This window comes from Pyrgilauda ruficollis, unplaced genomic scaffold, assembly GCF_017590135.1.
Source record: "Pyrgilauda ruficollis isolate IOZ18807 unplaced genomic scaffold, ASM1759013v1 scaffold83, whole genome shotgun sequence".
NCBI classification, from domain to species: domain Eukaryota; kingdom Metazoa; phylum Chordata; class Aves; order Passeriformes; family Passeridae; genus Pyrgilauda; species Pyrgilauda ruficollis.
In genome coordinates this window covers 1,724,859-1,748,966 of record NW_024530266.1, presented here as the reverse complement: position 1 = coordinate 1,748,966, position 24,108 = coordinate 1,724,859, and the positions used below count along the sequence as shown (strand labels likewise).

Genomic DNA, 24,108 nt, shown 5'->3' with positions numbered 1-24,108 from the left:
GTGAGCTGTACTGGAGGGATTCAGCCAAGAACTCCCCCTGCCACCAGGGGAGTGAGGGGGAGGAGCAGCAAAGTGCTCCCCATCCAGCCCTGGCTAAGGAACAAACTTCCTGGTGTGTTGCCATCAGAGAAACACGGATGGTACTTCCACAGTGAAAGATGGGGTGCAATCTTTTACCTAAAAATCTGCCTCTTGTTTTGCTAGAGCAGGTAAAGTACTTGCATTAGGGCTGGTTTAAGCTCATGCAAACCATGGGGTAAGAAATAGTATCTTCAAAGCAGAAGCCATTTTCTGCTTGGTTTCACAGCAGGAATGTGGCACCTCAGGTTCACCGAGTTCTCCTCCTTGGAGTTATCAAAGTCCTTGGTGATCTCAAACCTATTTCTTAGTGCTTAAAGAGCACTTGCCAAATCCTGCTGCCTCCCAGCCTCCTTCTAAAGCAGTCTCTGGAAACTGTTGTTTTTTTTGCATGTCTTTATTTTGTACTTTTAGTATTGCCTTGATTTGCCAATGAATACTCATCCTCTAAATTTTCTGCCTCTCACCACAGAGAAAAATGTGTTAGTTGCATGGAGCGGGTATAACTTCTATATCCATTCAGATCAACCACAAACCTGTAAAGAAATAAAGCTAAAATGACAGCATCCCATGCACCAGAGCTCTCATAAAGTGAACACATGTAAATGTGCCTTTGTAGTGAAAGCATGCATTGTGTTGCCTCTCCTTGTTTGTTGAATAGACCTTTGCAGAATTGTGGATAATACTGGCTGGTGTTGTTTTCAGGGATGCTGACACTGACAGCTCTCCTGTGTCTCCTTACAGGTAGAAGACCTGTCAGACAAAGCCTTTTCCTGGCGCCACAGCAAGTACGAGGAGCGAGAGCGTGCGAGGTGGTCGCTGTGGGAGCAGAGCCACTGGCCCAGGAGGAACAGCAGGCAGGTGTATTGGCTTTGATGAGAGCCTTCCTATTGAACCTGGCGTGGGTTGTGGTACAGAGTGGCAGAAATGCTGTCACAGGAGTTTGAAAATGAGGGCATTCATTAATTAACTCATCAGGGACAGTACCAGGTACGTTGAACTTTGTGGGTGGTAGGGGAAAGCAGTGCTGAGGCACGCATACTTACAGAAATTGGATATATTAGTGACCTGGCATTACTAAACAAATATCTTCCTCCCTCTCTGAACACAGAGCTCTGCTAGACTGTGCCACTCCCAGTTACTATGACTTTAGCCACCCAGTGCATCATAAGTCCTTCTTCACTCACCTGACTCAGATGAAACTCCATGGTGTTCAGAGATGTGTTACTGAAGGGTCCTGGGCTGTGCCAGGGGCTTACACTTAGAAAGTCATTGTGTGAATGGTTCATTCTCACAGGCTTGCCATCTGGTGCAGAACTCATCAGATTTAAATATAACCATTAAAAGTCTTGCAAAAAGTGGTATATATCAGAGCAAACATTGTAAAGCTACATCTGCAGTTTGGCCCTGGGAAAATGATACTCATAAATGACTTCACAATCTGCCAGGGCAAAAAGCAGTCTATAAATGTTGGAATAACTTTTTATGGTGTTTATCATATACTTGTGTCTACTCTTGTCTGAAAGTGAACCATGACACTTGGAATAAATAGGGTTTTTTTAATGCAGGATAAAAATAGAGCTAAGCCATATTGAGGAATTTTATTTTAAGCAATTTTGAACATAAAACCTCCCGACTTTAGAAAGTGTACTGAAAAACAAAAAGTTCTGTATGTACCTTAATTTTGAGACTGAACTCCTTGGTAAAATCTTAGTGCTGCTTGAATTCAGAAGTAAACTGCTCATTGGCATGAGCAAGGTCAGGATTCCACCTGGCATTTCAGATGCATGCCACTATTATTGATCTATTCTATTAAAAGTGAGGTCAAAATTTTTAATCTTATACTACATTTTTGATTGCCTTGTACTTAAGTCCAGAGCAGAAGTGGTAAGGGGGAGCCCAAGGACTTGTCTCTTGAGTTGCACTTAGCACAGTGCTGACAGTGCAGCTTGGACCCCACGGGCTCCTGTGGGTGAGGCCACTCTCCTGAGCGGAACAACCTGTGGCTCACTGATTTCTGCTGTCCAAAATCACAGTTCTGGTGAGCATGTGGAGCAAGATACACTAATAGCTGTCGGCAGCTAGAGTGTGCCTGTCCACCCATTTTACCCATTTAGTTCCTCCACATAGTGCTTTGCTTTGCTCCAGCCAACAAGGTCCAGAACCACACCAGTTTTCCTCTGCTCTTTTGGTTTAAGCAAGCAGAATGGAGGTACCATGTATAGAGAAACTGAACACTTTGAAAAGAAAATGTGAACTGCTCATGGCAATGTGAAAGGTCAGGGAGTAGCTCTTAAAACTCATTTCTAATTCTGCACTAGATCTTACAGCAAAAATGCTGATGGACGACACAGCCAGGACGTGGTGCAGAAAGACCATTGCACTGCTGACCCTGCTCCTGACCCAGCTTTGGAAGCCCACAGCTCTGTTTGTTCAGGGATGGCACCACTCTGCAGGGAGAGCCAGGAAGAGAAGGTGGGTGAGCTTCCAATAGCTTCCAGCTCTGGTCAGTTCTGCAGTGACAACAAAGAAACCTGAAGATACTCTCCTGTCTCACTGATCAGAATCTCAGGCTGTCAGCCTAGTTGATGTGCACTGAACATAGTACTCCTGTTTAGAACTACATTGCTGTGCTTTGTAAATTAACCCCAGATCTTTCAACAAGTTTTATTGCTCAGTACACATGGCACATGTTTTTGAGGCAAATATGGAAGGACTGGGTTCAGGCTGGGGTTTTTTTCAGGGGTGTTGGCCAAGGTTCAAGACAGGCTTGGTCATTAGGGGGTCAGACATCCTGATGGTCTGGCACTGTGGAAAAGAGTTTCCTTGCCTGTTCAAGGGTAGGTCTATTATTACTTCAAACCCTTACACAGCCAGCTTACATCTTGGTGCCTGGCAGTGTTGTATTCTTTATCTGAAGAGCCCTGCAAACACTGTAAAGAAAGACACTCGTTTGTTACTTGATAGCACATGATTCTGCACACAGTTAGTCAGTTCAGGCTCAGCTGAAATCCCTTTTTATCCTCTATACTCCTTTTTCACCCTCACTCCTACTCTTCTGCTTCCTTTCAGTCCGGGCTGTGGGAACTTCGAGTTTTTCCACTAAACGATGAAGAGGTAGAAGCTTTACTGTGCCAAGATCAAGTAACGAATCAGACTGAAATGTCAAGTGCAACTTTCCCCAGCAACTCTTCCTGCACTCCAGGCACACCCACTGCTTTGCCAGACAATGGCTATGCACCAAGAAAACAATCTACCCAAGAGTCAGAAGACTGCAAAAGCATTTGCCTGGGAAGCAACAGTACGAGGAAACAAAGGTGACAGGGAATAATGTGGTTCATTAAGAAAGCCAATTAAGGTGGAGAGAAGTGTAAGGTAAAATCTCTCGTTCACACAGCATATGACAGCACAATTCAAAATCTTTATGTTAGCTGCGTATAATGTATTTTCTTTCTTGCTTTGTAACAGGCAGGATAAATCCCAAAGACAACACTTTCTTCTTCCTGAACCCCAAGAGAAAGTAATTATTTCAAGCTGGAAGTCTAATATTCCCAATGTCGGGAGTGGGTGCACATAAATTGCTGGCACCATTCACTTTCTGTTGTCATATTGCCACATTTGTCAATAATCATCCTTTTCTGTTTGTTTTCAAATGCATATCTGGTTCTAATGGACTCTGGTGCAGCAGGAGATGCTGTCTATCTTATCCAACAACTTCAACTGAACACAGAAAAACTACTTGAAAATAGAGGGGATAAGCATTAGCCTCAGATTATTCTCCTGTGTGGCAGAGCCATAGGGCAAAAACCTGTCTCTAACTGCACGTGTAAGGTGAGGGTAGGTGAGAACCAGCAGTTCAAAGCAGGGGATCTGGAAGCCTTGCATCTAGCTGAAGTCATGGCTCTCAGTAGTGCCAGGGCATGTTTCATGGTGAAGTCCTCAAGCAATAAGGTAGAAGCAGCCACTGCATTGGCACAGTCAGTGTATCTGACACAGGGGGAAGCAGGGTCTCTGCTTTGGGCCTGTGGGGAGGGAGAGACAGGAGAGAGGGGTTGAGCCAAATCAGTGACACAGCCCATGGAATGCTGTGGTTTGGATCATCTTATTTCCTTAGTCCTTCAGTAGCTAATGAGGCTCATAATACTTTGCTTTAATATGTTAAAGTCTTGTTCCAATTTCTGTACAGTGCCTTGTAAGAGTCTCATAAGTATGCCAACATTTGGTGACTAGCTGGAAAGGAAAAGATGATTGATGTCTTGAAGAGCAATAAAAAAAAGCCCCAAAGCTTTCCATTGTGATTCTGGATAGATTTTTCATTTCCCAATACATGCACAGTGAGAAAACAAAGGCAAGTTGTTTAAAACTTGCATCTGAATAGCATAGCTTGGAATGTATCTGCAATCCCAAGAGGTATTAACAAAGATTAAACATTGAATGTAGGTGTAATCCACCAACAGGCAGTTTTTCTGTGTAGGACAGTTGAAGGCAATTTAATAGGAGTCTCTGTTTTTTGTGCAGTTTTCTTTCATGTGTAATATCTGGAATGACACTGGACAGAAGACCCAGTTTTAGTGTCAATTTTTTTTTTTTTTTGGTCAAAATGACAGGAAATACACTGGGCATATGAAAACAGTTCAGTAAAGTTTCAACACTACATCCTATTGCTACATTGTAGTTTATTGCACATTCTGATTATTTTTTTAAACACTTTTTTAACACTGGTTTGTCTTAAACTTGAATCTTGCCTCAATGTCTGATACAATAATCTTTGATGCAAGGTTGGTTTTTTAATTAAAAGTTATTTCTATATATGTTGTACATAGTCTGAATTTGATGGTTTTTTAGAAGTGAAGAAGTAGCAGCAATACTTCCTCTTGGCATGGAGCTCTGCTTGGCCTGCTGACCCACTGCAGCTTGCTGTGGTACTGATGCTGCACTTACACTGTGAGGCCAAGGGCCCCCTCAGTGCCTCAGTACAGAGGTGTGTGCTGCCCTCTCCCTTGCCCTGCATGTGCATCTGCTTCCAGAAGAAGGACCCTTTCTCAAAGGGTCCCAGATGTTTTGCAGGTCTTTTCCATACCCCTGTCTACTCTTACGAACCTGATCTGATCAGCTCTCACCCAGCTTTGTTGTAAGGTATAGCTTTCCTGTGTTGTCTGATCCCTGGGGCAGAGGGAGGAACCTGCTGCACTTTAGGAGAGGGGACAGACAAAGTAACCAGCCAGCCAGGCCAGCTGCCTTCCATGTCCTGAAAGTGCTGCCAGGAAGAGGAAATACAATCCAATCTGTTACAGGAGGCCTTTTCTTTACTGGAGGGTGGGAACAGAAGGGTGTTAAACAGGAGGCCAAGGACCCCCCTGTGTCAGAGGAGCTGGGTTATCCCAGTCTGGTTAGCCTGGGGACCTGCAGAGCATCCCTGCACTGCAGTTCAGGTTCCAGCTGCAGTGCCAAACCATCGTGTGGCTGCAGGGTCAGCCTGGTGTGGGCTAAAGCAGCTGCTGGGCTCCTTGCCCACTGCAGGGGCTGCAGAGGCAGGTAGTGCTCTGAGCAAGGGGAACCCCATCAGCTGTGTCCCCTCTATGTTCTTGCTATTGCTTCATCAGACAGCAATAAAAAGGGTATTTAGGGAAAGGCTGAGCAGGCCCAAGACAGAAGCAAAATGTCTATTTGGTCATTATCCCAGTCCACTCACTGCAGAAATCTCTTCTCCAGCAGCTGCCTCACAGCTGGCCAGGCCTGTGACAGCACACTGTGGCTGCTGGAGAACAGTGTGGTTCTGCTCCTCCTCCCACAGTGCCAGCACAGGGCTGTTCCATGGGTGCTGCACAGGGCTCTGCCAGCACTCGAGCAGGGTATGTGCCAGGAACAGGCTGCATTTCCCCATCACCTGCCCACCTCCTGCATCCCTCCCGCTGGCAGGGCCAGGTGGGCAGTGCTGTGTGCACATGGCAAGCGAGGTGGTTCTCAGGAAGCTGCAGACCTGTGCCCTGCCTTCTCTGTCTCCACTCTGTGTCTTGGCTCCAGACAGGGACACCTGGTTTTTCTGCAGCCCCCTTTCAGTGCTGGGACAGGGTTAAACAACTTGCTGAACTCAGCCTGGTTCCAGGAGCAGCCTGTCCTCTCCTTTGTCCCTCTACTACAAGCAGCTGCAATCAGCACTGGTAGGCTGCTCCACTGCCTGCAGCCCAGGGCCTGGCACAGCTGGGCTCCCAGCTCCAGGCAGGTCACTTTTGCATGGATGCTGGTGTCATGAGGAAGCTGTACCTGTTGTGGGAGCAGGCTCAGGGCCAGGCTCATCCTTGAAGCCTTAGAATGGGCAGAATCCCCTGCTTGTTTTCATTCCTTTTCAAAGTTTTAAACAGAAAACAAAACCCCAGACAAAACCCAACCTCTCTTTGGCTGTTAAGCTGTGAAAACAGCTGTTAGTGCTGCTCCTACTGCTGTGGCTGAAGGTATTAAGAGAGTGACTGTGAAAACCAACTTAAAACCCAATGCAGCAAGGCTCCCCCACACATGAAAGTAGGTGTCTGCAGCTGCACAAAGCCATTTTCCATGTGCTTTATTTACCATGTTCAATTGAGGCTTTTTTTTTTTTTAACACCACTTTTGTTCTGCTTCCTGCTGCTATGAGGGTTTAAAATGCTTCATCTCTGCATCCAGGATCTTAATGGCATGTAAGTACAAATAAGAATTTTTAAACCCTATTAAAACTAAGTTCTGTGTGCATCTCCTGCAGTGTTTTATCTCCCTCAGGGCTGTGGGCTGTACCACCCTGTGCAGCACATGTGCAAGCCCAGCGTGACTTGGCTCTGTCCAAGTTGTTTTCATCCTGTTTTCCAGTTCAGACAGACCTGTGCTGTCAGATCACACCACATGCCTCAATACACCAGGCTGTGCTCTCCCTTATTGCTGAATCCTTATCAGAGGATTGCAGCATCACATGGGCCTGGGGTTTATTCAGCCCTGGGGAGACCATGCAAGCAGCTCTCTGGGTTTTCATGTCAGCACCCAGTTCCAGTCCTGGGACAAAAGGCTTGTTACTGAGTACAGGAAGACAGGCCTAAACAGGCCCCAGAGTGATCACTTCAGTAAATGGACACAGGTGAGAAACTGGAACAGTCTTAGACATTAAAGAACAAGAATCATTCATCACTGTGATTTCTTGGACATGGTCACTAACAGATTTAACCTTAGATGTGTAAAAGCTGTTGCAGCAGGAGTCACCTGCATAAACCCACTTGAGTGGGATTCAGACAGAAGCAATTAAGTAATTTTACTTTGTGAGTGTAACATCTCTCCCACGGGACTCCTAACCCAAGAGTCAGTGCAAGTGCAAACTTACCATCCTTAAAACAATTACCAAATAGCTACAACCTATGAAGAGAGAATATACCTTCCACAAAGCCTAGTACCATCAATTAACTAGCACAACTTGGATGTCACCCCGAAATTAACTAGGAAAAAAAGCAAAAATAGTTTGATTATCCTTTCAATCCAGCTTACACTCAGCTGTAGGAGGTCAGTATACTACAGCTGTTGTCCTACTGCTTTCAACAGCATGAAAAGCCAGACTGCACATCCTGAACTAGCATTTTCATTTCAGCCTACATTTTAGCTACCAGAGCCATGACTGTTTGTCCATGCATACACTAAACTCTACACTGGTTCTTTCCAGAAGCATGGATAAGCTACTCTTAACACACACCCAATGGCCCTTGGGATTACAGCCTTCATGGCCAAGCTTGCCTTTGGCAAGCCTCTTCTGAAACATCTCTCAGTACAGTAGGTCCACACAACTCCATTTTTCTTGTGCTAGTTCCTAAATGGGGTTGCAAGTGGAAACAGGAAGCAACTTTTGTTCACCTGAACCACAATTAACCACACAGAAAAAAACGTGGCAGTTCAGCAATTTGAGATACTCCTGTAGAGTGTCTGAACTAGCCCTAGCTCGTGCTGCTCACCAAGGGCGGTGCCTCTTGCTGTGGGGCACCTCACAGGGCTTGCAGCAGCCCTGGCACTGCCTCAGCAGCTGCTGCAAAGAGATCAGAGCTGACTCTGGCCCTGTGGAAACTGCAGCTGCTGAACCTCCTGGCCTGGCCCCCTCAAGGCAGCAGACCGTCTGCAACCCTTCTGGCATTGCAATTTAGAGGGGAAAATGCCACACAGAATAGCATGAAATATTTAAGAGCCAGCAATGCTAATTAGAGCCATGGGAGACAGGTCTGCCTAAAAATGGCTTGCTCAGTCTTCCTCCACTGCACTGTAGTTCACCTTTCATGTGCCCAAACAGGCCAGGCCTGTGCACACAGCAAACTGAAGGACTGATGACTGTTTGGTGCCACAAGCTGTTTTACAGACCCATCTCCAGGCATTTCAATCTACATGTCTCTTCAGCAGCTACCCTTTCTGTATGCTACCACCTTAATCATTTACTCAGACACATGTACTAACCAAGGAGATTGTGCAGCAAGAAAAAGTTTTTACTTGTCTGAGGAGTATTAAAGCAACATTCTTCTGAGAAATTCCATCAATTCCAGGAATTTCAGACACAGCTGTCTTAACTGGCTATTTGAAAGGTAAGTGAGGAGATACTCCCCACTTTGTGATCTGGTAAAGATGCTGCACTGACTTATCTGATGCTGGATTTCTATAGGCCAAGTACTTCCAATGCAACAGAGGCAAAGGACAGGAACATTTCTACCATCACTGGGATTTTTTAGCCCTCTTAATCTGCCTTTTCCCTAAAGTTACTCCTGAACCCACTTATTTATGACAGTCAGCTTCAAGAACTTAACACACCAAGGAAAGGGTGTTTAATGCAGTAGTGGAAAAAGTTTTGTAGGAATGCACAGATCAAATGACAAAATACAGACAGCAGAAGGCAGTTTGATTAAGAGTCTTCCACAAGAGATATTCTTGTGGTGATGCTACACTCTTCTAGCAAGCAACAAACTGACTGTAGTTCAATCCAGCCAGCATTAGAGGTTGTGCCACAAAATTAGCCTCCACAAAATCAAGAGACGGGTTCAAACCATTGCATTTCCAACCCTGAAAGACAGCCAGAATGTTTCCCACTGCTGCTTGCTTCATTGCAGTGAAGGAATGGTTCCTCTGTTCAGCAGCAAGAAGTTTCTGTAGTTGGTGTTCATGCAGCCCCTGCACGGCCAGAGCCTTTGGAACACGGCTTGGGCAGGTCTCATCGATCCAGGCTGCGCTTCTGGGCTGCTTCTGAGCACACGTTCCTGAGCAGGTTGATCACAGACCTGGGGTCTGCGCTCTTCATGATAGCGCTGCCAGACACAATCATATTGGCACCTGCCTGGGGGACAGCAAACACTGCTCAGTCACACGGAACACAGCCTGCCTGCAAACGCTGCACTGGGGAATTCTGTGCAAACAGCTGGGACACAGGTGATGTGCTCCTAACTGCAACCCCAAATCAAGTTCAGAAAACACAGCTCTTCCCCAAATTTCTTCATCACATTGCCCCTTTTTACGTCAACATAAAAGAAACAAACTTCTTTAGCTTAGGGGAGGCTTCAATAGGCACTATTTTAAAAAAGGCACAAAATTAGACCTAAAAAAGATTTTCATATTACATGTGTTTTACGGCTCCCTCTGAAAACTAAAAATTTCTCCTAAGCTTTATTTTCTGGGAGTTGATAAGTGTCTCAGCACAGTGACTGAGAATGCTGCTCTGCTGCAACCTCTTACCTCTGCACACTTATGGATGGTGTCAGGCCCCACTCCTCCATCCACTTCTATATCCAAGGAGGGAAACTGTGTCCTGAGCCACTGAACCTGAGGAAACAGATAAAAGGATGAGCACTGAGCTGCCACCCTACAGCTTCTCATACATCTAGACAAGGTTTATCAACTTCACTACTCGTTACTGTTAATTAGCTTTTAGCCCAATAAATAATGAAAGAGAAACATAGTTTACCTTTGGCATCATGTCTTCCATAAATTTCTGTCCTCCAAATCCAGGTTCTACCGTCATCACCAAAGCCATGTCTATCTGATTGGCCCAAGGTGCCAAGTGTTCAACTGTAGTGCCAGGCTTGATGGCTAAGCCAACCTGCAGGAAGGGAAGCCAAATCCAAGTGCACGTCAGGGCAAGACTGGCCTCAGCTCAGTACAGCTTCCTAGGAAGTAATTACACAACTGTGTAGTGGCAGGAAGAACAGGCTTCTTTATTTTAAAATTCCAGATTTTCTTCACTAAAATTGAAGACTGACTTCATGCACAGTGTGTTAGAGCTGCATGTGGCACCTGAAGTGACCACAATGAGTCTTCCATAAAATCATGGAATCAAAATACCTCGAGGTGGAAGGAACGTACAAGGCTCATCGAGTCCAACTCCTGGCCCTGCACAGACACCCCACCAACCTCACCCTGTGACTCAGAGCAGTGTGCAAACACTCCTGGAGCTCTGGCAGCCTTGGGGCTGTGACCATTCCCTGGGGAGCCTGTCCAGTGCCGACCACCCTCTGGGAGAAGAGCCTTTTCCTGATATCCAGCCCAAACCTCCCCTGATCCAGCTGCAGCTCGTTCCCTCGGGTCCTATCCCTGGTCACCGCAGAGAACCGGCCAGCAAGGCAGCTGTTAGTTAAGCAGAGCACAATGTGTACTCCTCTCACCTTCATCCCATTCTCCCGAATGTCCTTTATCAGTGCCCCGGGGTTGTCCGTCGCTTCTAGATGGAAGGTGTACTGGTTTGCACCAGCCACTGCCATGGGCTTCACCCACTGCTCTGGCGCGGCCACCATCATGTGCATGTCTGCAAGAGGACAGCGAGCGGGCAGCGGGGCCGGCTCCCGCTGCCGGGGGGACAGCGCCCCGCAGCTCCCGGCCCTTACCGAAGAACGGCTCCTGGCCCAGCCGCTTGCGCAGGCTCTCCACGACGGGGTGGCCGAAGGTGATGTTCGGGACGAAGTGTCTTGGGGCCGAAGAGAGAGACGCGCCCGCCCACAGGTTACCCGGTGCGGCCGGGAGGAGCGGGCCGTTCCGCCCGCCCCCCGCGCCCCCGGCCCGGCCCGGCCCGGCCGCTCCCGCCCGTCCCCGGCGTTACCCGTCCATTACATCCAGGTGCAGGTAGTCGGCCCCGCAGTCCAGCATGCGGCTGCACTCGGCGCCCAGCGCCGCCAGGTCGCTGTTGAGGATGGAGGGACCGATCCGACACCCCGACGCCATGGCTGCGGCCGCGGCTGCTGCCGGGACGGCGGGCGGGGGGCCGGGCGGTGGGAGGGCCGGGGCGGTGCCCCCGCCATCTTGGGGCCGCCGCTCCGCCCGCGCTGACGCGGCACAGGCCGCACCCTCGGTCCCAAACTGGCGGAAACAATAACAATAATAATAGTAGTAATAACCCTTGTGTAGGTGACTTTAAGTTCCGAACCAGGTGTATTTTGTCCCCCCCAAAGCACAGTTCCAGCCCCGCGCCGGGCCTGCGAGCACTTGGGTAAACATTAACAAGCGCTGTCGATATCCCGGAAGAAAACCGCGTATGGAAACCTTCGGAGCGCCAGACACCACCGTGTTACGCAAGAGGCTCAGACACAGAACTCTGTCCTTTGCCGTCGTTCCTTTATATTTAATCCTCGGGACAACGTTTGCATAAAATGCTGAGGCAACGGGACCGACTGACACGTGGACAAGACAGGCACGGCCGGACACTGCCGAAGGCGACACGCGGCTGACACTATGCACGGCGGCATCGGAAATAACACCGGGGCTGGCACGGAGAGACGGCAGCACAGCACAAACCAGCTAAAGCACTTGGTGCGCCACTCATCAGCACGGCATTAAATGCAACTGGTAGCACAGGAAAGCGCGTGGGAAGTCAGGCTGACGGGCTGGCCTGCCTGTGCCGTCTCTGAACAATCATCCCACAAAAGCAAAGCCAGCTGCGCAGCCACCTGGATAACACTAAATTGCAGATTACATCGTTTATAAGTTGCATTGATTTCTAGGAGGGTAGACATTAAAAAGAGGCATTTTAGTCCTTGCTATGGCTTACTACTGTGGATTCACCTGTGACGGTGGAAACTTGAAAGTTATATACACGGAATTAAGTGAAGTAAATCACAGTTATTTTGTCATCTCTAGAGTAGAGTACTGTGGGAAGGCCTCTACTTTTCATTAAGGAAGATGCTTCCTCCTTTTCTGCAGACAAGGTCACTCTGTGAAGTGCACCATGAGTCCTGTGTGTGTTGTGTCCCAGCCATTCACTCAGCTCATGTCTGAAGCTTTCCTCCCCCCAGATTGCCAGTGACCAAGCCTACCTTGGGACTTGAAAGCAAAGCTGTGGGGTTTTTCTCATTTGTGAGTCATTGTTAATAATAAAACTTAACATCTGGAATTCAGCAATTCTTGGAGTGACCTCTGAGCTAGGAGCTAATCTAAAGCAGCATCCTACAGGTAGCTGGCACAGGCTCCGGTGCACTAAGGAGATAAAAGCAGTACAGCATGTTTTGATCAGCAGAGGAAACAGTTTGTTATCCAGGACATCCGCTGGGACATTGTCACCTCTCTTCCAAGACCGAGAACCCTTTGGAGCTGCATTAGAGCACCACCTGTACATTATATAGCCCCATATATGTGGGGGATAGAGGTGGTGCACTATAAAAATAGTTGGTTTTTCAGCCCTGCTCTTCCCAACACATGCTGAGATTCTCTCCCCAACAGAGTGGTAGCAGAGCATGCTCAGCACCTGGGACAAAAATGGCTTTTGCTCTCTTCAGAGGTTTAATGCGAGTGATTTCCCTGCCCAGACTGGTGTGCAGAGCTCCTGTCCAATGTGAGCATTTGGCAAATGCCAGGCAGTGAAGCCTGAGGCTCCGTGGGCTTCCCAGGCTGGAAGCTGCTGCCAGGTGTGTGGTTAATGGTCCCAGCCCCAGGAAAACCTGTGGGCTGCACTACAGCAGCAAGGCAGTGGCTTGACAGAGCAGTGCTTCAACAGCTACTGAGAGCCCGTGAGGAGAGCTGCAGGTCCTTTCTTTGGAGATGGCCAGAAGGATACCATTGCCCTCCTTGGTGAGGCTGGTTTATGATGTGTGTGTCCAAATTGCAAGCCCTCAGGAGCCAAAGTGGTAATGAGCACAGTTTAGATACTCTCAGGATGATCCAAAACATTTTCCTCTGCACAATAATGGCATGATTATAAACTCCACTCAGTCTAACATGAGCCAGAAAAGGCAGTGTATGATTCCCAAGGGTCTCTTTGGGCATTGCTGATGATTTCATGGTTTGTTTCACAGCTATTTTGCAGTTTGCCTGTCAGCAGCTAATGGCTAAATTCACATTTCAGTGTAATTCCATGATGCTGCAGAAAAACCCTTTAACTCAGCTGTGACTTCAGCTGATCCCCCCAGGGATCTCCACCTTCTATAAATGTTACATACATTCATCTAATACTTGCAGCCATGAACGTTACATACATAAAATGGAACCTTTTAAAATACAATCTCAGCATGCCAAAAATAGATTCTTTCATCAAGTTTCTGCCCTGCAATATCCATCTTTTGTTTACAATGTACATATACATTTTAATATATATATAGTAACATGAAAATACCATATATAAATATTTACTTTAAATCCCTCTACGTACATCCAACAGCATCAGGGGAGCAGTTGCTTGGGGCCAGAAGGTCCAGGCATTCCAGATACAGTTTCTTTGAGTATTTTTTAAACTCTGGAGATGAATAGCTCAGTACATTAAAGCAGGACAGTGTGGGTTATTTATACCACCTGCAGACCACTCAGCCCCTGCCCATCTGTGTCTGTGGACAGCACATGCATTCCTGCTTAGGCTACATGCTGTATTTAGTTTTACAGAGCAAATATTTTTGTAGCACAAGGGCAATATTTTACAGAGTGGAATGGAACTAACAGACAAAAGTAAACTCAACTAAAGTCTACAGTGCCAAAAAAAAATCTAATTGCTTTATGGTGCATATTGTTGCTCTGCATGTTAGAAAAAATGGCCCCAGGCTTGAGAAAATCAAGCTTTGGATTGGTACTTTCTGTCACTGTTTTCAAGGTGTAGGAGCCTTGGATTCAGCTGCTGTGTAGCCCTCCTCTCAAAAACACTACAAAAATAAATCTCAGGCACAGTCTCAGAAGAGACTTCTCTGTCTCACACAGTCCAACAGCCCGTACCCAGTGAGGCTGCTGATCACAGTACATGGCTGCCAGATCAGGGCTCTATGGACCACGTTTGCCTACACACCCTTATCCTGAGAATTCTGTACCAATTCTTGGTTCCTGTGGTCCTGCCCTGAACTGAAAAGAGATCTCACAAATAGAAATTTGCCAGTCTATAGCAACCGGCTGATAGCTATTTCCTGCTTTTGGATAATAAAGTGCTCTTGTTTTAATTAGTTACTCTTTAGCAGGGCCCTCTTAAGGAAAGGTAAGCACTTCCTTCCTCCTCCCACTCCTGTACTTCCCCAGGAGTTAAACATGAGATTCATCCAGATCGACGTCCGTCTCGCCGAGCTCCACGTGCGCGAAGCTGAAGTGCGTGGCCAGCAGAGGATTCTCCGTGCCGTTGTCCTCGCTGATGTGCAGGACAGTGTCCCCGTGCTGCAGCAGGCTGGTGGTCTCCAGGCCAGCGTAGTCCTCGGTGTCAGAGAGCTGCGGGGGCGGCGTGCTCTGCGCTGTTGCTGGCCGCGATTCCAAGCCCTCCTCTTTTTCCTTCTCCTCCTCAGCAGAGAGTGCCTCGCTCTGCAGTTGAGGACAGCTGGTGGTCAGGCTCAGAGAAAGCAGGAGGGAGAGGGGGGAAAAGGAAAGGAAGGTCTATAAAGTATTTTCTCATTCAGATACGCATTTTACCGTAAAGAACCAGGCACTTGCAGACTATAAATCCCTTAAAATTATACCTAACAATATATTTTTGCATTTACATCAAAGATCAGAAAGGTTGTCTGATTTGAGTCATTAACACTTCCTCATTTCATCTTTTTTAGCATATGTCTTCAAACAGAGAGTAGGTTTATGTTAGATATTAGGAAAAATCCTTTATACTGAGGATAGTGAGGCACTGGAAAAGGTTTCCTAGAGAAGCTGTGGCTGCCCCATCCCTAGAAGTGTCCAAGGCCAGGCTGGATGGGCTTGGAGCAACCTGGGATAGTGGATGGGGGTGGAATGAGTCCAAACCATTCTGTGACTCATTCTATGATTTTGAAGACAGAGATCATTCATTTGTGCATGGCAAAGGACATAACCTCAAAAGACACTGGATATCTGGGCATATAAAAGTGATCTCAGTGTCACTGATGTGTTGAAGGGATGACTGGGATTGTCCCTGCACCATCCTCAGTGCAGGCCAACACAGAAAAATGCTGGACAAGCAATTTCTTTTGCAACGTGGTGCTTAAACAGTCCAGAGGCTTTGAAGGATTCCTTCTGTAAGGGGACATCTCTCAGGGAGCAAGCTGTGAAAACCTGCTGAGGACAGCTTGCCGTGGTGATTAGGTCCACAAGGACACTGTATGTGATGGGAAAATGGAAAGGGAAGATGCAGAAAATGTATTTTCAAATTAAGACTTGTTGCATAGAGCTGGAAGGGAATGGCTTTACAGAAGCAGGACGCTTGACAGCAAACAGCCTGAAGGAGAGTTTGCTGTCTTTACCTTCCTGCCAGCTTTCATCACAGTGCTGTGATGAAAGCGCTTCCCCGTGCCTGGGAGGGAGCAGTGGAGGGACACGGGCCACAGAGCCAGCAGTGTCACGTTACCTGGCTGTGCAGATCGGCCACGACGATGGCAGGCGAGGACGTCAGCACAGGTTTGCTGAGGGGCTCGGGCTGGCCGCTGGGCTGGGGGCTGCTGCGGCTGCAGCCCGGCTGCTGTGCCGGCGGCTCCGCGGCTGCCTCAGGCTGGGCCTCCGTGAACGTCACCGAGCGCTTCTGCTCCGCTGCAGGGCACAGAGCCCGGGAAACTCAGGGTTAAAGTTTGGGAAGAAATACACAAGAAAAGAAGAGAGAGAATCCCTGGGGGTTTTACAACTGAGATAGGATTTGTGGTTCCTTCCATCTTTATATAAGCTGTCTAATCGGCATCTAATCTAAAAGTCTTTTATCCTGGGTTTCCACTGCAGCCACAGCAGGACTCTGGGATCTCCTGAAGTCTAGCCAGCACAACTATCCTTGTCATGGCTTGGTGAGAAAAACAGCACCCATAATATCTTTCCATTCCAGAAGAATACACTGAGTTGAATTCCCTTGTGATACCCACAAATGTAAAAGAAAAACTGGCATGCAAAAAGATAGGAGAATTGCCCAAGGTTTAGCTGAAAATCTGAGAAAAAAAAGTGCAGCAGATAACCCCTCATTCCTGCAGACTAAGTCCACTAGCCAGGAATAACAGAAGAGCACTGAGTAAAGACAGCTAGACTAAAAACTTAACAGTAAAGCTGATATTCCCATTCCTGCTTTTAATTATTTTTTGTTAACTTTTTTGTTTCAAACATCTCCAGCAGTGGTGTTGCCCCAGCACACTCATGCTGAAACCCAGCAAGTTCACAAGTAACCTTTGCTATTGGAGATGTTTCCTCCAAAGCTCAGTGCTCACTTCGGATGGTACAGAATACAGCACCTGCTCAGCCTGGCAGTGCTGACTCCTGGAAACACAGAGTACAGACTGGAACAGTCCTACATTCATTTCCATATGCAGTCCTTAGAGCTCTGTACTGCTAAGCCTATGATGGGACACGTCCTTCTTTCTACTACTTTCAATAGCATCTTCCAGACTTGCACATCTGGAGGTTTTGGATGAGGAAACTCTTCCCCTGAATTCTCCATAACTCCTGGAAACAAGATAATCCATTGCCCATGTCCTGTTTGACTTTGAAAACCTCTGAAGAAACTATCAAAAATGTCTTGAAGGGGTGGATTTCTGATAGGATATCCATGTACTAGGAAAAAGTGTAAAGCTTCTGGAACTTCACTTTAATATAAGCTATGAACAACCTCCTATTCCTTAAAGCTCAAACCACATCATTTTCCACTTTCCAGTGTGGAGTGCTGGTTCTGGAAATGCAGCAGTGCCCTACCACAAGGTTTTGGCTTTGGCTGGATGCTCCGTCTGGTGGTTGAAAGCCGAGCTCCGTGCCGGCTCCGAGGCTCGGTTTGAGTCTTCTGACGGGACAGCAGCGGTCGCCGAAGCTGAACATTGGAACAGAGAGTTAGGCTGGTGTATGGTCACATACTGCACAGCTCCTTCTCTGAAAGGAGAACACATCACTGCTGTCTGTACCTCCGATGTCCCTCACTCTACTTTTAGCAGGTGTGTGTTTTAAGGTCTCCATGGCTCACATTTCCTTTATATGAGCTTCTGGGCTTTGTGCCTTTTCAGTTTCAATACTGAATGTAATGCAGGCAGGTTGTGTGACCATAATTTAATAATAGTAATAAGAAAAAAGCCTGCAGAGGACAAGACTGAGGAGTTGAAAACAAAGGGCACCTCCTGTCTCAGGGGTTTGCCTGGCTTCACACCTATGATTTGTGCTATGGTCCCTGCTAAGTCAAGGGACTGCCCTACTATAGCAAAAATTAGGTAGAAGTGACACATCCCATCCACACATCATGTCCAACAGCCCCATACAAGACAAGCCAAACCAAATCCCACAGCAGGAGAGAAGGTTTGCTTACTGCTGCCCATGTCCTCACCTGCCGCAGGCCTCTCTTCCGCCCCAGGGGCTGCTGCAGGAGGAGGTTCTGCTGTCCTGGCTCGCTCTGCACACTTGCCACCCTGTTAGATGTTGACAGCATTAGGCCAAGTAGAGAAGCACGCTGCATAACTAGTGGGTGTCCTGGCAATTGGGACTAAAGTAAATAAATAGAGATCGACCAACCACTAATGGCACAGTCACTTCAAAGAGCAGCACTATCTTTGAAGGATGGGAGGGGACATGTCTGTTGGGTTGTGGCTTCCGGGGCTTAGGAAAGGGTGGGAGGTGGAGTCATGGTATTCAGGACTTGGCCACGCACAGGTAGCATCCAAATATAAATAACTGCAGATTTCAGTTTTCAGTCATTGATTGATGCATCCCACTGAGCAGCACTCACTTCTCTGCATCCTTTGCCACATCAGTGAAGGCAGGAACATCGGCTTCCTAGCTCAAAAGCCTTCTTGTTTGCTTTTCCTTTATGCAAGGATAATGTTGTAAAAGCTATTTTTTTCCTTCCCAAACAAGACTCCACGGCCTCATCACAATTTTGTCATCTGGTTTTAATTTCAATTTAAGTCAACAAACAAAAAACAAACGCAAAGTGACAAAGGATCCATTCACATAATGGATGCATGAGTTATGTGAACAAGGCCCCACACTCAACACTTGCAGCCTCAAGTCTTTTTGTGACTAACAAATGAAAGAGACAAGTAAACAAAAATTAGATAGACAGATAGATAGATAAACACAGCTTTTTGGTTTTTTGGATATTTTTGGCACAAAATATCTGAAAACCTGCAGTAGAAGAAACTTTAGCAATAAAACAAACTCGGCTGTGTACCATCTCATACTACCATTCAACTGACCATTCAACCTACTTAATATAAAAATACCAGCCTCCCCTCATTTTTATCAAAGTGCTGTAATCCTCCAAACACTGGACATTTAGCAGACAGAAAACACTTCAGCTGAGAGACTTATGACTACAGTAGTCACTAATAGTTAAGACAGACTTCTTTTAACTCAGGCAGCTGCTTTTTTAAGCCAGACTGGAATCCACTGAGCAATGTGTCCTATTTAAGCAACTTCCAGCTATAGCTGGTATGCAGAGTGTTCAAGATTCAATATTGCAATCCATTTTGTCTTTGGCTTGCATTAATCTAAAGGAAAACAACAGTCTTTTCTCTAGATACTTCCTTGGATCTGCCTGGAGTTTGTCAGTACCACCAAGAGAATGAAGGCTTAATCACCTGACTGTGCAGGGGCGGAGGAAGAAGACAAACCTAGGGACATGGTCAGACCATGCATGGAGGATGGCTTTGTCTTCTGAGCAGCTCAGTCTTCACTTTGGCAGAAGTTAACGACTGTCCTTAGAAGGTTTGGTGGAACAGAACATGGAGGGTTTCCTGCTCTGCTTTGGGGCTGTTGGGGTTTAGCATTTTTCCTTTTGTTTCTTTCTCTCATGGAATTTTTTCCCATCTGTCACTAAGAAACCATAACAACCAATACTTAGGAGAGACAAGAGAAGCTTCCATGAGAAGGGTGCAGCTGGCCACTCTCCTAACTGAGGGGTTTCTCTTGGAGGGGCAGAGATACCATGAGAACTGGGCTGGGAAAAGGGGCTGGTGGCTCCTAGCTCTCTGGGCTTTGGAGGAGGACAGTGGAGCTGCTGCCTGGGGAGGGAGTTCACCACTGCCAGGGCCCAGCCCTGCCCTGTTTTCTCCTACTCCAGCTGAGCGTTTTCTCATTAAAGCAGCCATTGAACTGGGACTTATTGGTGCCCTGCCTCACTGGAACGGGCCCTTGCCACGTGTTCGGGTGCCTGGGGGAAAAGGCATCAGGATCCCAACCCTCTCCCCCTGCCCGGAGGGTGCCTATGGAGGAGCCCTGCTGCTGATGCCTCGGGCTTTTTTTGCTGCACTCTAACCCACACCCCCTGCCTGCCAGGACACCCCATGGCAGCTGCTGCAGCTGTGGACTTTGGAGTTTCTGCTGCCTCTTGTTTGGCACCCTGGGCGAGCATATTTTTGCCTGAAATCCCCTTAACTTCAAAGTTATAATAATTCAGAGGGAAGTGGGTCATATTTTCCATTCCAAGGGCTCCCACCTCCCCCGGCAGACACTTGTCTTTCAAACCAAGATGGGGGAAAGTCTGGTTACCTGATCTGAAAGCCTTATTCCTTCCTCCCTTTCATTTAAACTAAAGCCAGACTTTGCACTGAACCATATCCATGTGTTTATCACTTCTACAGGGGAGACAGTGGGCAACTTCAAGGAGAGAGACATTTTGGGACCCTGAAGCTGTTTATCTTTTGATTGACAGACTACATCTTAATAATCCTGGGCTTGCCCTCAGCGATCTCACCACAGCTGCACTGCCTTGGAAAAAGAGGAAAAGCTTCAGCAAGCTCAAAGCCAAAAAAACCAAGATACATTTGAGTCCTTTTCTTCCTTAGAGAGGTCTTCCAAATGAAATTGCCGGTCCCTGGAACATATATCCCAGCTTTTCCATAGCATATTGACATGCTTTACGTAGCAAGCATCCTAAACACCACACAAACACCTGCCTAGGGATAAGCAGAGCCCTCAGTAGGGGTGTGTTCTTGACTCAGACAGTGACTGCAGCACATATGACTGGTAAATCCAAAAGCATCACATCATTCCTTATTAAAGCAGAGATCACACTTAAATTAGTCTTTGTATTTGTGATCCAGACTACTTGAAATTGCTTGGTGAATATCATTAATCTTCTGTTTCTAGGATTACATAAAAACTTATTCTGAATTTCTAGAAGTTTTTACAGTGGTTACCACTATGTGAGTGAAGTAGGAATTAACTGGAGAAGTTCTTGAAAAAAAATGTCTGCTGGACTAGCTTTGAGAATACTGTTACAATTTCTGATGAAGACAAGGTAACTCTTGGTGCTGTGAGTAAGGAGACAAGTCTGTAGCAGAAAGACTGCAACTGTATTCAGTACAAAACCGTTTACAGTGCTGAAACAAGCTCACTTCACATGTGATATGACAACACTTGAGAAAGGCCTTAGATAACAGGTAAGCATGGACTGTGTGAGGGCACACGAGATAAAAACTATTCCATGCACTGGAGACAAACAATAGGCAAGCAAAAAAAAGCTGGACTTCGTGTCTTCCTGCTGGAATCTGGAATTTTCAGCCATAAGTGAAATTAGTTAAGTGAGCTGGTGGATGTTTACTTCCAGTACTGAATCATTACACAAATTGGTATAATCTGGGATGATATTACAAGCTAAAATTGCAGATACCTGTTGCAGGGAAATGGTGGACCTGAGAGCAGCTGAGTTTTGCAGAGCTGCCTGTGTGGCTGTCTTTTGGCTCTCTATCCCCACGTTTTGAAGAAGGAAAGAGAGAGAGAGAATGCTAAAGACTACAAATTTCAGACAAGTGACTGAATTTTCAGCTATAAGCTTTCTCCTCATGAGGGTTTGTGAAGGTTTCTTTTCACCTCAAAGAACAGAACTACCCATCCTGTTTCTGTGAAAAGGAGCATGGCAGCAGAGGGTTGGCAGCCTGCCCTTCCTCCTTTTCTGTCTCTCCTTGTTTACCAGCCCTGACCAGGAATACACTGTTTTTCTGACAGCCTGTGGGACCCAGCCAAGGAACCCCAAATCAAGTCCCTTTTCAGATGTGTATTTCCCCCCCACAATGGCACTGTGATCTATAAGAACAGTTTTTCTGATGGACATAAGCCACATTTATTTGGGAATAAGAAACAAGATTTTTTTCCTGCCCAACACAAAGATGCTCTGTCATTCTCTGAGTATCAGGGGTTTATTTGCACACTAATGTTGTTCCCATTATATAGGGCAGAGGTGAGCCAAAGATCAAACCAAGTTTATGGATGCATGTTGCCAGCTGTACAAGGAATGACACACAGTGGGGGCCAAAACAAACTTTGTCAGGTTGGCAAGTAAAAGAAGTGATGCTCAGGAAGAAAACCTAACCATCCAGGCAAAGGAAAAAAAAAAAAAAAAAAAAAAAAACCAAAAAAAAAAAAACCAACAAAAAAACCAACCAAAAAACCAACCAACAAACAACTAACAAAAAACCAAACCAAACAAAAACAACCAAACCAAACCAAACAAAGGAAGCAACAAGTCTCAATGTCTATTAAAGAGATGTAAATGTTTGCCACACCATCATGGTAGAGCATACACACTTTGTGTCCTTCAGACATATGAATGAGAAGGTTGGTGGACAAAGGCAGTGAGAATGGGTTAAATATATTGTATTTCCAGATACATCCCAGCCCAGTTAGCATTAAATCTGCTGCTGCAATTGCCCTGGCGATGTGGATTCAATCTGATTTTTCTCCTTAGGAGCCGTTGAGCTAGGACAGGCACAAACATTAGAGAGAAATGTGTTTGTGCAACAGATTTCCATTACAGTGGCTTCACCTTCTCCCTTTCTGATTTGGGAAAATACCCTATCCTCTCAGATTACAACCACAACAGATCAAGATGCTCCTCAGCCCTGTACCCCAAGCTGGCTGAGCACTTCAGTGTCACTTCAGTGTCACTTCTCCCCTTCCTGCCTTCCCTGCTTTTCTCCAAGGCTGTGTCTAATTGCTATAGAACAATGGGAAACGGACTTTATTATTTCTGTATGTGTCACAATTTGTTTAATTTATTTAAGTCTCCTACCTTCCATAAGGGTCTAGTCCCTAGTAAATATTGTTTGTTTCTTTATCTCAGTTATGACTAAACACCAGCTTATGAATTTAGGTGATCCTAAAATGTTATCATTGTGCGCCAAAATCAAAGTTGCATAAGAAAAACTCAAGCCTACTTTATTCAGAACTAATGTTCTTGAATGTAAAAACAAATTAACACTGCCCTATAATCCCCACAGCAAAATAAGCTTCTGCAACATCTGCTTTACTACTGCTGTCCTTTGGAGGAGGAATCCAGTTTTCGTGTTTAACAATGCAGTTGGAAGATCTTTTCCTCCTCACAGAGATTTACCCTAATCTTTTTAGACATATTTGCAGTGTCTTCATTCCTTTTTAAGGCTTTGCAGCCCTGGTGCCCGTCCTTAAGACATTAGTGCCTGCTCCCTGAAAAGGATAATAAACTTCAGCAGAACTGACTGCCAAGTGCATCTGCTCACCCATTTGCTTTAGATCTGTACCATAGAGCAGGATGGAGGACAGTGTCCTGGTCCCTAGAGAAAATTTTTGTGACAGGAATTAATAGGAACCCATTGTGCAGCTGATTACATTTCAGGGTTCAGAATAAATTATTGTGTTTGAACACACTTGTTGACTTAGGTGCCTCATAGTGCTTAGCCTCACCACTGTAATTAGGAGTGGCTACCCCCTACTTAACAAGATGAAAACATTTCAAAACCAACACTGATGTAACCAAGTATCAGGTCATTATGGCCTTAGCTCAGATACAGACATTTTATCCTCTTCAAAAACTGTGTTGAGTTTTTAGTGCTGCTAGAGGGACAGCATGGAACTTCCTCTACTGAATGATTTCTCTTCACCTCTAGCTCAGATGGCCACGCAGTCCCTCTTAGTCAGAAAAGCAGGTAACAGCACTCCTGCCTCTGCCAAGAAGCTGATGTCTTTTCCTAACCCACCATAGCCCAGTCTGCCAGAGCAGGGCTCACACACACGAAGGACACCATGTTGCATGGAATGAGCTCATTGTGGTGACAGCACTGATGAGAAACTCTCCTTTTGTCAGCTCAGGAGAGTGAACAAACAAACACAGCAGCCTGTCCCCAACCCAAAAAGCCACTACCAGCATGGAAACCCAAGCTAATGGAACAGAAACCATCCACACCAACGCCTCTCAACATATCCACAGCTTCCACTGGTGCAGGAATGAAATAGCAAGTTACCCTCCGTGTTGCCAATGTACAGGGCCGTGTTCTCCTGGGAGGAAAGAGAGATGCTCTTGGGACTAACAACAGCTCTCCAGCCTCAAGAGGATGGGTTGAGAGGCAGGAGCACAGCAGCAGGGCAGGGAGAATGATTAACATGACGGATCTGGGTGTTAAAGGTGCAGCCTTCCCTTCTAAGTTCCCTCCTGACCTGTTTGTGTTTGTTCCCCTGTCTATGGGTAATGAGGAACAACTGGACCTGAACTCCAGCACTAACAGAGCCATTTTAGATATGGATTTATGGTGTCCACCTGCAAGATTTCAAAGGTGTCATTTGAGAATTGAAAATGCTTTGCAAAATTAATGAGAATTATTGTCAAGCACCCACAAAACACTATATTCCACAGGACTTACCATAATTAGTTTTATCAGTGAATGGTAGAAAACTCAGATTGATATTAAGTCTTTTGTGGTGACAGCGTTGTGA

At 46.3% G+C, this 24,108-nt stretch overlaps 3 protein-coding genes across 16 annotated transcripts in view; 1 reads left to right on the top strand and 2 right to left on the bottom strand.

The window, feature by feature from the left end:
- The window catches only part of KANSL1L (KAT8 regulatory NSL complex subunit 1 like), a 61,728-nt gene extending 56,841 nt beyond the window's left edge, over positions 1 to 4,887 (top strand). For 8 of the 10 annotated variants that reach the window (XM_041487680.1, XM_041487675.1, XM_041487681.1 and 5 more), the window contains 3 exons: positions 823 to 935; positions 2,400 to 2,553; positions 3,151 to 4,887. In XM_041487680.1, the coding sequence (XP_041343614.1) occupies positions 823 to 935; positions 2,400 to 2,553; positions 3,151 to 3,399 (516 nt within the window). In that variant the 3' untranslated portion in view covers positions 3,400 to 4,887. Of the gene's footprint in view, positions 1 to 822; positions 940 to 2,399; positions 2,554 to 3,150 lie in introns of those variants that run through there. The other 2 variants (XR_005956863.1, XM_041487682.1) reach the window with 2 other exon arrangements.
- A 3,981-nt stretch (positions 4,888 to 8,868) lies between these two features.
- On the bottom strand, positions 8,869 to 11,458 carry RPE (ribulose-5-phosphate-3-epimerase). 3 transcript variants are annotated; one of them, XM_041487685.1, is made up of 6 exons: positions 11,161 to 11,458; positions 10,938 to 11,017; positions 10,719 to 10,858; positions 10,022 to 10,156; positions 9,793 to 9,879; positions 8,869 to 9,393 (listed from the first exon to the last, which is right to left on the bottom strand). In XM_041487685.1, exons 1-6 carry the CDS (start codon positions 11,346 to 11,348, stop codon positions 9,382 to 9,384), a joined length of 642 nt encoding a protein of 213 aa, XP_041343619.1. In that variant the 5' UTR covers positions 11,349 to 11,458; the 3' UTR covers positions 8,869 to 9,381. The 3 variants fall into 3 exon arrangements, with proteins under 3 accessions (XP_041343619.1, XP_041343617.1, XP_041343618.1); XM_041487683.1 differs by having other exon boundaries at positions 8,869 to 9,397; positions 11,161 to 11,443; XM_041487684.1 differs by having other exon boundaries at positions 8,869 to 9,397; positions 11,150 to 11,343.
- Positions 11,459 to 14,535: 3,077 nt separating this feature from the next.
- UNC80 (unc-80 homolog, NALCN channel complex subunit) overlaps positions 14,536 to 24,108 on the bottom strand; it is a 124,820-nt gene continuing 115,247 nt past the window's right edge. For all 3 annotated transcript variants that reach the window (XM_041487671.1, XM_041487670.1, XM_041487672.1), the window contains 4 exons: positions 17,750 to 17,831; positions 17,134 to 17,245; positions 15,818 to 15,996; positions 14,536 to 14,805 (listed from right to left, as the gene is read on the bottom strand). In XM_041487671.1, the coding sequence (XP_041343605.1) occupies positions 14,536 to 14,805; positions 15,818 to 15,996; positions 17,134 to 17,245; positions 17,750 to 17,831 (643 nt within the window). The remainder of the gene's footprint in view (positions 14,806 to 15,817; positions 15,997 to 17,133; positions 17,246 to 17,749; positions 17,832 to 24,108) is intronic.